General features: G+C 44.4%; 1 protein-coding gene across 1 annotated transcript in view; it reads right to left on the bottom strand.

Annotated features, from left to right (window-relative positions):
* Positions 1-11809: 11809 nt before the first annotated feature.
* Positions 11810-17325, bottom strand: part of PTPRR (protein tyrosine phosphatase receptor type R) — a 300065-nt gene continuing 294549 nt past the window's right edge. Inside the window, exon 13 of the mRNA XM_075342474.1 lies at positions 11810-12699. Coding sequence (XP_075198589.1) covers positions 12606-12699 — 94 coding nt within the window. The 3' untranslated portion in view covers positions 11810-12605. The remainder of the gene's footprint in view (positions 12700-17325) is intronic.

Below are 17325 nucleotides of genomic sequence, written 5' to 3' on the forward strand. Positions count from 1 at the left end.
GCATGCACTTGGTCTATACCAATTAGGCCAGTAGGCAACTAGTGATCTCTGGTTAAGAGTTCACCCTAACATGCATGTGTGTTTTTGTGACAAAAATGTATTAAAAAAGGCATGTAATTCCCACCTAAGTATATCAATAAAGCTTTGTCAAATACTAAGATGAATGAAAAACAAAGCAGCGTCATTTAAAGCATGACACAAGAAAAGACAAAAGCCATAGCATCAAAAACATGATAAAAACTCAAAAACTAAATGAAAAATGCAAATGACCTAATTTAAATAATAGATGCAGAAATTCTGCATCATCAAAAACTGATCATGAGAATGTAGCCTATGGGTATGTGCCTACGAACAGGACTCACACAGCGCTACCTGATGGAAAACAACGGGGTTAGCATTTTTATCTCAAAAATGGAACGAGATAGAGAAAAAAAGTGAATTTCAAAGTTGTAGGGCATCATCAATTCAATATGAATCGACACCTTGCATACAGAAATGCTATGATTAGAACGTGTAAAACTCACAAGGCTGCGGACGTGAAGCAATACCTCATGGAGACCTTCCTACAAGTCATTGGGTATTGTGGCTGCATGGAGAGGCCTCCACGCTCACCTGACCTGACCCCATTGGACTTCTTTCTGTGACGTCACATCAAACAGCAGGTGTATGCGACCCCTCCACCAACATTGCAGGACCTATGACGACGTATCACAGATGCTTGTGCAAACGTGTCACCTATCATATTGCACAACGTGCAGCAAGATACAGTATGCTGTCCAGAGTCCAGATGTGCATTGCAGCTGTCGGTGGCCACTTTGAGCATCAAAGTTAAATGAGCGCCATATGCGTGACAAGCATTCAGTGTTTTGGAGGGTCATGGGTTTCATATCATAGCATTTCTGTACACAAGGTGTCGATTCGTATTGAATTGATGATGCCCTACAACTTTGTAATTCACTTTTTTTCTCTATTTCGTTCCGTTTTCGAGATAAAAATGCTAACTCCATTGTTGTCCACCAGGTGGCACTATAGGTGGTTTTATTGCGTAGCGCATGGATACTTTACTATACCTAGACACCACTTCTATAACTATAGCTGCTGCCGTTCTCAAGTTAATGGTGGTGGACAGGATATGGGTGGACACACTGTATACATTTTTGCAAAAAGGTAAGAAGCCATTTTATTTATTATTATTCAGGGTATTTTTCATACAATTTTTCTCTTTGTTTTTTTCCTGTCTCGAGGCTGCCATTTATATGCTTGTAATGTTGCATGTTTACTGATTTTTTGTTACAGCTCAGTTTTTTGTTTTTTGCGGAAAAAAGAAGCATAGTGGGCATCTAGAAATCCCGTCCACTGTGCTTGTACTGTACACTGCAGCATTTTAGACGCAGCTGACGTATGCTGCGTCGAAAACGCTGCAAACACTGATCGTGGGCACACACACTTAGGCGGGCTTTGCACACTGCGACATCGCAGGTGCGATGTCGGTGGGGTCAAATTGAAAATGACGCACTTCCGGCATCGCATGCGACATCGCAGTGTGTAAAGCCTAGATGATACGATTAACGAGCGCAAAAGCGTCGTTATCGTATCATCGGTGCAGCGTCGGCGTAATCCATGATTACGCTGACGCGACGGTCCGATGTTGTTCCTCGCTCCTGCGGCAGCACACATCGCTGTGTGTGAAGCCGCAGGAGCGAGGAACATCTCCTACCGGCCTCACTGCGGCTTCCGTAGGATATGCGGAAGGAAAGAGATGGGCAGGATGTTTACATCCTGCTCATCTCCGCCCCTCCGCTCCGATTGGCCGCCTGCCGTGTGACGTCACAGTGACGCCGCACGACCCGCCCCCTTAACAAGGAGGCGGGCCGCCGGGCACAGGGACGTCGCACGGCAGGTGAGTGTGTGTGTGAAGCTGGCGTAGCGATAATTTTCGCTACGCCAGCTATCACCACATATCGCTGCTGCGACGGGGGCGGGCACTATCGCACTCGGCATTGCAGCATCGGGCTGCGATGTCGCAGTGTGCAAAGCCCGCCTTAGGCTTTGGACAAGCCCTTAAAAAGGCAACTGCCTTGCACAAAGTGATACAAAAAGATAGCAGGCACAGAAGATCCCTAAATATATAGTTGGAAGCAGAGTTTGCAAGTTCAAGCTTAAGGGAACACTGGAAAAACTACCTGAATGTAGCAGAAAAAGGAAGCCACCAGATTCCTAAAAAGTCAGGTGGCTCAAGTGACTGCAAAAGACCAGCCATCAAGATTTTATAGCAGCAGGCACTTAGGTTTCAACTTGCACAGAGAGGTGCATACTAAACGCTGATATTCTTGAAGTGCAACATACAGCCCTACTAAGGCAAATCACATCAAATGTCTGCTACAGTATGCTCAAAAGATATTAATAAACCACAAAATGTTTGAGAACTTGTCCTGTGGAATAATTAAAAATGGAAACAAAATTGAACTTTTTGGTCCTAAGGATCAGTGATGTGTCTAGAGGAGGAAGAATCCACATAGACTATCCACACTAGAAACCTGCAGCATGTGGAGGGCAAGATAGATTCAATCAAGTATCAAGAAACCTAGGATAAAATGTCTTCTTTGAAGAAGCTGAATCTTTGGCATCATTAGACCTTTCAACAGGATAATAATCTCAAGAATTACTCAAAGTCTACCAAGGTAGACACGGAGGTTTTTCACGGTCACACGGAGGTTTTTACTATCTTTGCCAACTGTCGTAGCGGCATCGGAATAAGTTCAGACTACTGATTCTGACACTCCGCCTGAAAACTTCTCTGAGGTCTGTAATCAGCACAGGCTGTCTAAGGAGTTAATCTCTGCTGGTCTGCTTGTGAGTCATCCTTGATCACATGTTATGGGGGAGCCAATCACATCTGCTCCCCTTCTGTATATGCTGGCTGGACCCTTCCATTACTGCCAGCTATAGTGTATCTTAGCTGGTCTGGTGAGATCCAGACTAACTGGGGATTGTAATACTTATGGTTGTCTGCGGTTGTGGAGGTAACCCTTGTTGTCTTTTTGTCTCTACCTTCCTGCTCTTACTTTTCTCCTGAGGCTCTCATTATTGGTTCCTGTATGTGTTTGCAGTGTGTCAGAGTTGTGTTTTTTTCTCTTATCTATATTTCCATCTCTTCTGCTCCTTACTTCCCTGGTGGGAGGGAGGAGTAAGATCAGTTCTGGTCAGGAGCTTAGCCAGGCATGGGACTCAGGCATTTCATCGATAAGGAGTAACCCTGATGCTAAAGAAATCCTCAGGACCCCTAGCATGAGGGACAACATAGGAGCCCCTGTTGCTCACTTTCCTACAGTCACACTGTGACAGTTTGATATCAGAAGAAAGTTCAGAAGATTCTGGAGTGGCTATCAGAGTTGTGAGACTTGAACCCCATAAATCTTTGGTGGGATTTGAGATAGGCGGTTTGCAATGGACAAGCTCAAAAGTGAACTGGACGTCATTGCCCATTAGGAATGGGCCAAGATTCCTCAGAAACGCTGCTAAAACCAAATGTTTGGCTATACATCACATTGGTGGTAGGTCATAAAAGGAAAAGGAAACTCTATGAAATAATAAAGACACTAGTCTAGTGAAAGAGTTGAATAATATTGAGACTACAGTGGTAAATAAAAGTGTTATAGAAATTTGGTACAGTATGTTTATGATTACAGTACACAGTGAAATGCACACTAGATTTAGAGGATTCAATAAACTCTGCGAGGATTGATAAACTTGATCACAGCTGGTCGAACTTTCTGATGTGAAACAAGTCCTAGAACTCAATTGCAACAGTCTATTAAATATTTTAGCTTAGTCTGCTTAATATTTACCTTTTGGATACCACAGGTCACTGTTAACTGGACAGTCTTATTAGTCACATGTAAAACTGCAACTAACAACATAACAAGATTCTTTTCAACCTTGACTTTATCTTGCGGATCCTATGGGGCACTCTATTTCTAAATTTCACCAGCGTTCAGTGAGGATAACTGGCCACTTACAGGCCTCTAGGAAGTCTACCGTCCCATGAACAACTGGCTGCAATTCCTCACAGGCTAATACCTGCCCCAACCCAGTCTGTTTCTTCTAAAATTCTTCCCAGGTTGAAAATTCCACATCTCCAACCCAAACTTACAGTCTGACTTTCCCTTGGATGAGATTGTCACTCAGCCCATTCTGAATTTTAAAAGCTCCTCACAAGACTGAAACCTCCCAAAGTCCACACAACCAGAGCTGATCTTTCCACGGATGTAGGTACTCAAAACCCACACTGCTGTAGCAACAGTTTATACAGACTTTCCTCTACCAAGATACGGTAGGTCCATCTTTCCTCCTGTTAGCTAACCATTTGTTCCTCAATGATAGTTTCATTACTACGCAATCAGTCAAGGCCTCTATGTCCCTAAAAAACTTAAGGTGTCCCAGTACGCAACGTTACCTCAGGTACTTTATTACTCATGCAGCGCTCCAGGTGGCCGATTTTCAAAAAATGACCAAACCTACTCCAGTACTCTAATCATTGAAGGTCTTATAATGGACTAGCCAAGGTCTAACAGGTTCTCCAAAGCATTAATGGTCTTAAAATGGACCAGCTCAGGTTTAACAGGTACAAGAGCTGAAAACAGGTTTATTCTGTAACTCTGTATATCAAGACCAAATACTTAGATGGTGCAGCATCATATCTCCTGACCTGAATTCAAGAGACTCATTGTCATATGTGAGGCTATTGAGTTTGGCTCAATGGGTGGGTTTAGGCATGACGGTATGTACTTTGGCCTTCCTTGAACGTCAGACATGTAAAACTAACCCAACAGTAATCATGGCTGGCTAGGTGATATTTTTTTTTAAATCACAGCTCTGCTTTAAATGCCAAATAGATGTGGACAAATACAATAAATGATTGCACATAGCACAGAGATACTAGACACAGGGTTTCTCCTTGAAAAAAATTTGAGTGTCAGCCAATGTCAGGAACTAATCAACTAATCTTGAAGGGGTTGTCACATGGATACAATACATTTTAATTAATAGATCTTGGAATATAAACAAGTTCCACAATTGGATGTGTTAAAAAAAATGTTCCTGTGCTGAATAATCTTTTCCCTGCCTCTTTTTAAACATGTTTTACCTCACATAAAGAATCAGCTATGATCTTCTGTTGCGTCCTCCCCTGCCCGGTAGATTTGGTATGGTCAGACTATGTCTTTGTACACAGTACATAGCAGGGACACGTTTATAACATTATTTCAGCGCAGGAACATTTTTTTAACATATACAATTGTGGAACTTATTTTTATTCCAAGATATATTGTTTAAAATGTACTTTCGTTGAGGGATAACCCCTTTAAGCCAGCTTTAGACACACATTGAATGACCACTGTCAGAATGAGATTGGCAAAATATTGTATATATGGCAAGGAATTTGACTAGAAGAATCTATAAATGCTATATTAATGTGAGATTGAACATTGTATTGATTGAAAACACTTTGTAATTACTTTACATCACTAGGCAAAGTGAGATCTCTAAATCAGAGGACCTTGATTCATCCTCTTATCTAGCACGCTTTCTGTTTTGGGGACCAGTGATGCTTGGCTACTAATAAGTGAATATCACCAAAGTCATACAGTTATTGCTACTCATAGCTGTGATGTGAGGTTTCTAACTTCTATAAAGTGAATGTTATGTTTCTTTGGAGTTTTGATTTAACTCTTTTATTGCCAGGGGGCACATCTGCTTCATAATTAAAAAAAAAACTTTTTGCACTGACAAGAGTTGATTTGTAGATATATCACAAATGAAAATTAATCTGCAAAAGGGATGCAAGTGGAATATTTCCATGGACTTTTTATATTGAAAATGTATACTATCTGAATCCCAGGGGCATGATAGAATAAACACCAGAAACTATTAATCTCCAGATTTGACAATTTCTCATTGTCTCAAGGCAGGACAAAAACATTTTATTGTTCTATTTTATGAGTATGATTCCTGGTAATGCTTGATAAACAAGAATTATGATATACAAAGCTTGGTACATTGTTACCTGTTTGGGCAGACAAGAAAAATTGGCTTACGAAACTGAACTAGTAAATTGTTTTTCATCAATCAAAAATGTTTGTAAAATGGCCCTAAAATAAATGATATAACCCTTATAAATTCTTTTTTATTTTGATAATTCAGACCCAAGTCAATGAGATTATCATGGCTCAAGGGAAAACAAATGCAAAATACAGACCTATATTTGCTTGGCCTATGGGGAATTGGGAATAAAGGCCGTGATTTTTACAGCATTACTAGGTTAATTTACAATTAGCTTTATTTTACTCCTTTCTCATGGATATCAATAAATATAAATCAGCATATCTACATGTATCTCTAGTTGTAAAACATCATACAGATAGCATTTGTCTCACTTTTTACCTTTCATACACATGTTCTAATTTTCTGATGACATCTGTATTCTTATAAATGAACATACAACCTATTTAACATGTTAGGATTGTAGGCCAGCTCTTTTTCTAGTGACAGATATCTGCAAATAAACTGACTCAGCAGATAATTGAACGATTCATATAAATAGCTTCCGTGAAGTGATAAAATTCAACTAATTAAAAGAAATATTTTGTATAGATATTCAATAAAAAAAGCATCAAAAGAGTCAAAATAACACCAAGAGCTACATGTATAAATATACAAACAGGGTACGGACAAATAATCAGATGGGGTCCTTATTCTATCCCTGTAAAGCCCTATAAAGAGGAAACCCTACCTATCTGCGGTGATTGGTACCCTATAAAGCACGCAAGAGAATGGCGCCCCCATGCGCAATGTTGTCTGACCCTAGAAGTCCCTATGGTGACCTTGAGTAGGGAACTTTAGCATATAAGTCTAACTGTTGAAAACCACAGACAAGGAGAGTCTATTACAGACAAAAAAAGGAGGAGCTGTGATTAGACCCAACAAACAATCATCATATATAAAGGCCGCTTTACACGCTACGATTTATCTGACGGTATGTCATCGGGGTCACGGTTTTCGTGACGCACTTCCGTCATTGTTAGCGACATCATTGCACGTGACACACCTACGTGTGACTCCGAACGATCGCAAATAGGGTGAAAATCGTTGATCGTTGACACCGCGTTCAGTTTCAAAATATTGTTCGTTGTTTGGAACGCAGCAGACATATTGCTATGTTTGACACCCTGCCAATGACGAACAACATCCACACGACCACCTTGGTCAAACATTATATCGCTGAACGATGTAGCGTCGTTTGTGAGATGTGTACGTGTGACCGCTATAAAACGACCTATGAGCGATCTCGGCAAATCGTAACAACGGTCTGGGCGTGTCACATCGCTAACGAGATCGCTAGCGATATCATTGTGTGTAAAGTGGCCTTTAGATGATCCTATGTGTATACCTGTAAAACATCACAATCCAAGTTAACTATGGCCCGAGGCAGAATGGTTGATTGCAGGGTCTAAAAAATGCTGTGAACAATTAGGTCTCATGCAATGATATAAGAAATCAATTTAAAAGGTATGCACAAAAAGGAAATTCACAAATGAGATCTATAGGTACCATGGATAGAGTATGTGCCACAAAACTGACTAGGTAAAAATCTAGGAAGAATCCGCACATATCGTTCATTAGTGTAGATAGATAAACAAGAACGTTTAGAGAAAAGAAGTGGAGTAAATTTGTGTACCTTCTTTTAATAGGTGTCCATAATGGTGACAGATACCTGCCTAAAACCCTAACATATATCAGCTAAACATATACCTGACTCCTAAAAACTGCAATAAAAGTGTCCACTAGGTGTAGGGATTGTTGAAAGTGATAATTCAAAATAGTAAAGCATTTAAAAGGGAGTACGGAAAGTCAGGATTGCCTATGAAGATAAAAGCAGAGCATGATAGAGGTGCTTATTAGCATCCAGAGCATGTGTCTATCACAGGTAGAGGACATTGGTGAAATGAGAAAACAATGTTAAGATAGCGCTGCGCTCCAGTCATTGGTGCAGCACGCAGCATTGAGTAGTCATGGCTGTTCTCCAATCATGCCCACTCTTTAGATGACTGACATCCCACTTAGCCTGTTAATGTGCTGAACAGAACGTCAATCAACTGAACAGCGGGCATGATTGGAGAACAGCCATGACTGCTCAAAGCGGCACCCTGCCTTAATGACCGGTAAGTAGCGGGGTGATTATATGTTCTTATGACTGCTACCTGGTGCAGACATGCTTTGGATCCTACAATCACTGCTAACATGCTCTGCTCTTACTTACATAGGGAATCTCGACCTGACAGGTGCCCTTTACATACGCATGTTTCTATCTACTTATTGGATTTCTGTAGAACCTTTTTTTTTGTGTACAGTGATTGGGAAATACACTATTACATCTATGGAAACTAATATTTACAGAAGCACATTTGAAATAATGACAATATATTGTATCTACATCAGAAATAAATAAATGTAATAGAGTATGAATCAAACACCAGACCCTTCTTGATTGATTGTATCATTACCATTGCGTAGTAGGCCATTCATTATACTTATGTTGACTGTCACATTTCTCTTCAGTCACTGTCAAATATATCTTTAAAGCAACTTATATATCATCAAACATCAATTCAACTTCTATTTCATTTTATATCATGATTTATTTTTTTTAAATTACTTATACATTTCCTTCCATAAATGTGCATTATGGCTTGACTATAATAGCAGTGCCATTGAGAGGTGAGAACATCATCAACAAATGCAGGAGATAAACTCCAGATTGGGATATGTTTGACAGGTAACAGGTTGTAAACCTTAGGCCAATAATGCTGTGAGGGGCAATGTCCACAATCTAAGGGCACTCATATTGATGAATATACGATGTGTATTGATGAATGGGCTGATATTTCAGTCATGGTGTCTACATCCCAACCACAGGTGAAGTCTAGAACAAATGAAACCAATATACATGATTTCAATGTCTGGATATTGTTACATTTCCAATATATTGGTAAACAATAATATTTCTACAATGAAAAAAATCATGGTTCCAAACTATGAAAGACTAATTTATTAGTTTTGGCTAATAAAGACAGTGCTGCCTTAATGAGGCCTAACTAGTAGCCTGACTGCCAGAATGAAATGGTACAATTTTATTATACCACAGGTAATATGATTGTGTCTGCTGGAACTCATGCATAGATATATACTATACAGTGTCAGATTATGGGATACATCCAATTAGCTGTAGATGAACCATATCTATATACATGTTCCTTGGACAAACCTTCCCTTCAGTATGCGTGCCCCCTACCTGGATCCTTCACTTACCTGTTATTCCGTAGGACAAGCAGATCACCAGCAGAACATGTAAAAATGCATCCATTTTCCACCTAGCAGTCACTCCATGCTTCTGTCCAACAACTTAGATAAGTGAAGCTAACTTTAGGAAGGAAATGAGCCTTCACAGAGGGAAAAAGTCAGTGACGAGGACTTCCTTCTATTCAATTGTTTTGGGGACTCTACAGCAGAGTCTTCAACATTAATTTAATAGTATATGTTTGTGTCTGGACCTTGTACAGAGGTCTCGGAGCAGAGCAAGCAAGACTGCAAAACAAGCAAATTCGCATGACCCAGCAACCTGCTCCAGAGGGGTGCAATGTGTCTTGTAGCTGCATATCTGCAACAGATCAGGAGCTCTGTCACAAAGGAGGAAATTGTTAATTTCTTAGATTTCTGCTGTGTGCTGTAGTGTTTGTTGTGAGATAGATTGCCGAGAATGGTATCACTGAAGTATATCGACAATGGGTCGGAATAGAATAGTAAATTGGACAGTAGGGGATTTATTCACATACAGTACTTCTAATATCTTAATGTGTCATCGGTTTTACTGTCTACCTATATTTTAGTGATACACTTGTTAATACATTGGATATATTAATGCAATATAATACCACCAATTATACAAATGACATCATATTTTTCAACTTGTTTCTCTGAGAATCACTGTATTTCTCGCTGCTTTCATATTCTTATAGGTTACACTTCATTGATAAAGGATCATACAAAAAAATGGAAAAAAAGAGGGTAAATTAACTAAACCGATCTAAAGGGCGCTTTACACGCTACAATAAATCTTACGATGTGTCGGCGGGGTCACGTCGTAAGTGACGCATATCCGGCATCATAAGTATGATTGTAGCGTGTAAAACCTCTGTGCAATTGCGACTGAACGAAAATCCATTCATCGCATGCACGTCGTTCATTCCTCAAAAATTGAACGTGCGGTTGTGCAATGTTCCCGAGGCAGCACACATCGCAGTGTGTGACACGCCGGGAACATTGAACAACAGCTTACCTGCGTCCGCGGCTCCCGCCGACAATGCGGAAGGAAGGAGGTGGGCGGGATGTTTACGTCCCGCTCATCTCCGCCCCTCCGCTTCTATTGGCCGGCTGCTGTGTGACATGGATGTGATGCCGAACGTCCCTCCCACTCCAGGAAGTGGACGTTCGCCGCCCACATCGAGGTCGTATGGACGGGTAAGTACGTGTGACGGGGTTAATCGTTTGTGCGGCACATTCAACAAATTGAACAAGCCGCACATACGATGGGGGCAGTTACGATCGCATACGATATTGTATGCGAAATCGTAACATGTAAAGCAGGCTAAACACTCAGAGTAAACAGATTACAGTTTAAAATGCTCCATATTTATCACAGTGGCTCATGCTGAATGATAAGTATGAGGCATCTTTACACTCGTTTGTCTAGCCTTACACCACCTATTGGATGATCTGGCTTAGCATTGACTTGTACTCAGTCTCAAGCTACCAAGAGACATCTGTTAAAGGGAATCCGTCAGTAGGCTTTTGCTATGTAAGCTGAAGTTAGCATGCTGCAAGGGTTAATATAGAGAATTCAGGGATGCCTGTCTTGTCAAGGTTCGATCTGTTGCTTATTTGCTTTTCATTGCTCGGACTACAATGTCACGAACAGAGCAGTCCGGCATGCCCCCTCCTCTGAAACCTCACTGTCAATGTACAATCTCTATAGACATCCTGCAGTGGTTGGAGACAGCACTCTCAATTCTGCTACATGGCTATATTTAAAAATTCTGAATGTGTCAGAGCTGCTGCATCCAGTAATCTAAGTGACATATCGTTGGATTCAGAATCTCTTTTCCTATCATGCTGCTCTCAGATGAGGTAGCAAAAATCCCTTTAACAGTCTGTGCATGGCATTTTTAGTGGTATTATGAGCTCTATTTAATTATTTTGGCAATCAGGGTTTTTTTTGAGCCATTCCATTACCCTTTATTGTAAAGTATAGAAAATTTTCAGAGCTGAAACACCAAAACATAGTCAGGTCACTTCTTTTAATCTCTTGGTGTCTTTGTTAAAAGGTGCTCAAAAGACAATATATGAACAGCAAATCATTTTTACATACAAATGAATATGTTAATTCTTCTCAGTGTTTTCTGGGCGCTTCTTTACACCAGTTTCCCAATGGATCTGCCTGAAAAATATGTTGTCTGCACATACTGTTAGAATTGCTAATAGAGGTATTGGGAATGAGGAAAAACATGGACAGCATAGAGTATTACAAATATGGAAGCTTGATTTATGATATTAAATGGATATCGCCCATTTAAGTACATTTCCCAGTATATCATGATAAGTGATCTGGGGTGCCATGGATTGGAGACCATGCATGAAGCTAGATATTATACATTTTCTCTGGCTTGAAGCATTACAAAATCACTATGGCACCAAATTATCGTTCTTAAGACAACAGCTTTATTTCTTGCAGCTTCAATATATGCTATAAAGTTGTCAGGTAAAATTACTCACAGGATTTACAAATACACTGTATTCAGAACTGGAGAAGAGGCGCAGCAAGTAGTACAACCGACAGTATACAGCAAATGCAAATCCAATAATTAAATTACATTGTGCTCTGTTATATATCCTGCTGGAAAGTCACAATTGCTAATAGAACAAAGACACATCTCCATATAAAATGTTCATTGTTTCTGAACCGTTTAGATAAAAACGAAGAAATATTATTTAATTAAAAATAAACTAATTATAGTACTCCGAACACTAGCAGCAAAAGTTTTATGTGGGCAGGAAACAAACTCACCACATAATAAGTAATAGCACTTAACAGAGTGACAACTGACAGTCCATTTACAAGACATATAGTTTGCAAACGTTTATTTCTTATACACTGAATAATCGTAAGATACCCAGCCGCTGTGTCTGGAGCGGTAGTACGTACATTCTGTGTGGCAGATTATCCTGGTTCAGGTGTATCTACCTTCCAGTTACATACGGAAAATCCATGTACAACTTCTATACCATCCATTGCTTTCTGCTGAAACTTGCATTGCAGATACATTCAATGACACGCTATTTTCCATCTAACTGTGTCAGCCGTTCCAAGATTTCCGCAAATGTTCACTCTACAGTCTTGTCCGTGGAGTCTACGTTACTCCTTCAAGAAACTGCTGGTCGGTAATTCCGGTAAATTACCTAAAAAGATCTCTATTGCTTGAACTCTCAGGCTTTCACTGAACGGTTTCTGCTGAGAGTCGGCTTTCATAAAGGCCCAGGGCATGGTGTACAAACTGATACTGTTCACTTGTCTGAACCATTCCACCCCTGTTATGAACAAGAAGATAAACCATCATAAGTAATGATACAATTACAACAGGTTATGTACAGTTATATAATTATTATGTGAGCCAGGAACAATCAAATTAGCAAAAATATTTACTAGCTAACAATGTAGACTTACATATTGCATCCAACTATCAGCTTTGTAATAAATGGGGTAGGGGTGATCAGAACAGTGAAGGAGCACAGAGCCCACTGAGTTGGCTCATTAGCTATAAAAATGCATTACTTCACCCTCTTGTCTAACCAGCACTAGTGACTAGGAAATCTTAGGGGCACTTTGCACGCTGCGACATCGCAGGCCGATGCTGCGATGCCGAGCGCGATAGTCCCCGCCCCGTCGCAGCTGCGATATCCTTGTGATAACTGCCGTAGCGAACATTATCGCTACGGCAGCTTCACATGGACTCACCTGTCCTGCGACCGTCGCTCTGGCCGGCGACCCGCCTCCTTATTAAGGGGGCGGGTCATATGGCGTCACTGCGACGTCACACGGCAGGCGGCCAATAGGAGCGGAGGGGCGGAGATGAGCGGGATGTAAACATCCCGCCCACCTCCTTCCTTCCGCACATCCTACGTGTCACGCTCCCCGGGTCCTCGGCTCCCCTTCCCGGGTCCTCGGTTCCGCTCCCCGGCTCACCTGCCACGCTCCCCGCTCTCCAGCCTCCGGTGCCCGTCCTTCCCAGGCCCCCTGGTCTCCGATCCCGGCGCCCGACGGCTTCCCAGGCCCTGGCCGGCTCCCCTGCGTCCTCCTCTCAGCTTCCTTCCCTGGCTTCTGGCACCCGGGCGGCGCGCATGCGCATTAGGGCGCGCGCGCGGTCACTGACCCTTTCTTAAAGGGCCAGCGTCCATTAACAGGAAATGAGGCTAAACAGGTACAGGGTATAAAGGGGGTTATTGTCCAAGGGGGCGGGGCCTGATCTTCGTGTTTCCTAAGCTAGGAGTCAGGTCTCCTGGTGTCTCTGTGCATGTACTCACCTATCTCTCTTGTAGAGCCGTGCCTGCCTCGCCATCCAGTCCTGCCGTATCCTGAACCCCGAACGCTGTCCATCTGCCATCCTGACAGTCCGCACCATCTCGGATCCCTGCGGTGACCCGTCATCTCGCTCCAAAGGTTCCGGACCCCGCCTGACATCATCTCGGCTTCCGAACCTGAGCTGCGTCACCCGGACTACCACCCGTGACTCCGTGGTCCCAGGGACTTCTCCGCTATACTCGTGTGCACGGACTGTTCTGCTGTTTATAGTGTTCCAGCTACCGGACTCTTTACTACCATCTAGGAGTTCGGCCCAGTGGATCCACCTCCTGGGTCTGCCCGTCCACCTGGCCGTGACAGTAAGATCAGGCCATGGATCCCGCTGCAGCACTAGCAGCCGTACAGGAGGAACTCCAACGCCAGTGTGAAGTCCAGACCCGCATGCTGCAATTCATGTCTTCTGTGGACGCCCGCCTGAACACGCTACAAGCGGCAGTTACGACTTCAACATCCCGGGCTTCCACTAGTCAATCCACGGATCCAGCTCCTGTGGCGACTTCTTCAGATACCACCAGACTTCGGTTGGCTTCACCACCCCGGTACGCCGGAGACCCCAAGACCTGCAGGGGATTCTTAAACCAATGCTCCCTCCATTTCACGCAGCTGCCGCATTTGTTTGCCTCCGACCAAGCCAAGGTCGCATTCATCATGTCCCATCTAGAGGGTGAGGCACTGGCGTGGATGAACCCCTTGTGGGAGAAGGGGGATCCTGTTACCACGAACATCCAGGACTTCCTGCAGGCATTCCGTGGTACTTTTGATGAGCCCGGACGCGCCTCCGCGTCTGCTTCGTCTCTTCTCCGGTTACGTCAGGGGACTCTGACGGTGGGTCAATACGCGATCCGGTTTCGCACCCTGGCCTCAGAACTCGGGTGGAACAACGAGGCCTTAACCGCCGCCTTCTGGGAAGGACTCTCAGGGCGAATTAAAGACGAGCTGGCGGGTCGTGACGTACCGACCACCCTGGATGCCCTGATTGCCCTAGCGACTCGAGTGGACATTCGCTTTCAGGAGCGATCCAAGGAAGTGTCCCGTGAGAGACGTCCAGTACGGCATTCCTCTCCTCCGCAGAAACCCTCCGTACTTCAGTCATCGACAGCTGGGGCTCCCGTCCACGAGCCCATGCAGATCGACCGAGTGCGTCAGTCTGAACAACGTCGAGCAGAGCGGCTCGCCAAGGGTCTCTGCTTTTACTGCGGTGAGGGCACACACCTGCTACGCTCCTGTCCAGAGAGGCCGGGAAACTCCAAAGCCTAGGGTTGGTAGGAGAGGCCACCCTAGGTGCTGGGACTCTCTCTGACCCGGTTACATGGACAGTGCAAGTGACAACGGGAGAGACGCGGTTCACGGCTGATGCCTACCTCGATTCCGGGGCAGCAGGCAATTTCATCCAGCAGGCCACGGTGGACAAGTACCGGGTGCCTGTTATTCCACTCGACAAGCCCCTAGTGATTGCCTCGGTGGATGGGAGACCCCTCTCTGACACCATCTCCTGGATCACCAGGCCGGTCGAACTGCGTATCGGTGCCCTTCACACCGAGAACATTGCTTTCTACGTTCTCCCACACATGTCCCACCAGATCCTGCTGGGGCTTCCATGGTTGCGGACACACGAACCATCAGTTAGCTGGGGCACTGGCGAAATCACCCGATGGGGCCCTTCGTGTCATGAGAGGTGCCTAAAGTCCATACAACCCATCCGACGACCTCCGGTTCCAGAGAACCTACCGGGGCTGCCCTCAGCCTATTGGTCCTTTGCAGATGTCTTTGATAAAAAGGAATCCGAGGTACTGCCGCCACATCGTCCATACGATTGTGCCATCGACCTGCTCCCAGGAACAACACCACCACGAGGACGCATATATCCTTTATCTCCAGCCGAAACAAGGGCCATGTCTGCTTACATCTCAGAGAGCCTGGCAAGGGGGTTCATTCGGAGATCCTCCTCTCCTGCTGGAGCAGGTTTCTTCTTTGTCAAGAAGAAAGAGGGCGACTTACGCCCATGCATAGACTACCGGGGTCTGAATCAAATCACCGTAAAAAACAAGTACCCTCTGCCGCTCATTCCCGAATTGTTTGACCGGCTTAGAGGAGCTCGTGTGTTCACCAAGCTGGATCTTCGGGGTGCTTACAATCTGGTACGCATCCGCTCTGGTGACGAATGGAAAACCGCGTTCAATACGCGCGATGGACATTATGAATACTGCGTGATGCCCTTCGGCCTGTGTAACGCTCCTGCCGTCTTTCAAGAACTGGTGAACGACGTGTTCCGGGACCTTCTCTACATCTGTGTGGTAGTGTATCTAGATGACATCCTTGTCTTCTCTCCGGACCTCCAAACCCACAGAGAAAACGTACAGCTGGTTCTACAAAGACTGAGAGAGAATCGTCTGTACGCAAAGTATGAGAAGTGTGTCTTTGAGCAGTCTTCTCTCCCCTTTCTGGGGTACATCATCTCTGAGACTGGACTGCAGATGGATCCCAAGAAGGTCTCCGCCATTCTCAACTGGCCTCCTCCTTCTGGACTGAAGGCAATCCAACGCTTCCTGGGATTCGCCAACTACTACCGCCAGTTTATCCCTCACTTCTCTGCCTTGACTGCTCCTCTCTCCGCTTTGACTAAGAAGGAGGCTAATCCAAAGGACTGGTCACCTGCGGCTGACGCCGCGTTTGGCTCTCTGAAGCGGGCTTTTGCTTCCTCTCCTGTACTCCACCGTCCGGAGTTAAACCGCCAGTTCACCTTGGAGGTGGATGCCTCCTCCTCAGGAGCCGGAGCAGTGCTCATGCAAAAGTCCTCCTCCGGGAAGATGGTGACTTGCGGATTCTTCTCCAAGGGCTTCTCAGCGCCTGAACGCAACTACACCATCGGTGACCGAGAGCTCTTGGCAGTCAAACTGGCTTTGGAGGAATGGCGCTACCTCCTGGAAGGTGCAGTGTACCCCGTGATTATTTACACGGACCACAAGAACTTGGAATACCTACGGTCCGCTCAGCGTCTGAACCCACGGCAAGCCAGGTGGTCCCTATTCTTTGCCAGGTTTGATTTCCAGCTTCATTTCCGACCCGCGGACAAGAATGTACGCGCTGATGCCTTGTCCAGGTCTTTCATGCCCATGGAGCAGGAGGAAGAGACTACCCAACCCATCATTTGTCCTAGTAAAATCATTCCGGTGGCCCCTGTCACCCTGGCCCAGATACCGCCCGGGAAGACCTATGTCTCCGAGGTAGACAGGGAAAGAGTGTTACACTGGGGTCATGCCTCGAAAACAGCCGGTCATGCTGGTCAGAAAAAGACATGGGGTGCGATTGTACGTCATTATTGGTGGCCATCCCTTCGCACGGACGTCGCTGCTTTTGTATCCGCCTGTTCCTCTTGTGCCAGGAACAAGACGCCCAAACACCTCCCATATGGCCGTCTTCTGCCTCTGCCGATACCCTCAGTTCCGTGGCAACACATAGCAATGGACTTTATTACGGACTTACCATTGTCCTCCGGACACACAGTCATATGGGTCGTGGTGGACCGGTTCTCTAAAATGGCCCATTTCGTCCCTATGGCTGGACTGCCCTCTGCT

Source organism: Anomaloglossus baeobatrachus, chromosome 4 (genome assembly GCF_048569485.1).
Source record: "Anomaloglossus baeobatrachus isolate aAnoBae1 chromosome 4, aAnoBae1.hap1, whole genome shotgun sequence".
NCBI lineage: Eukaryota > Metazoa > Chordata > Amphibia > Anura > Aromobatidae > Anomaloglossus > Anomaloglossus baeobatrachus.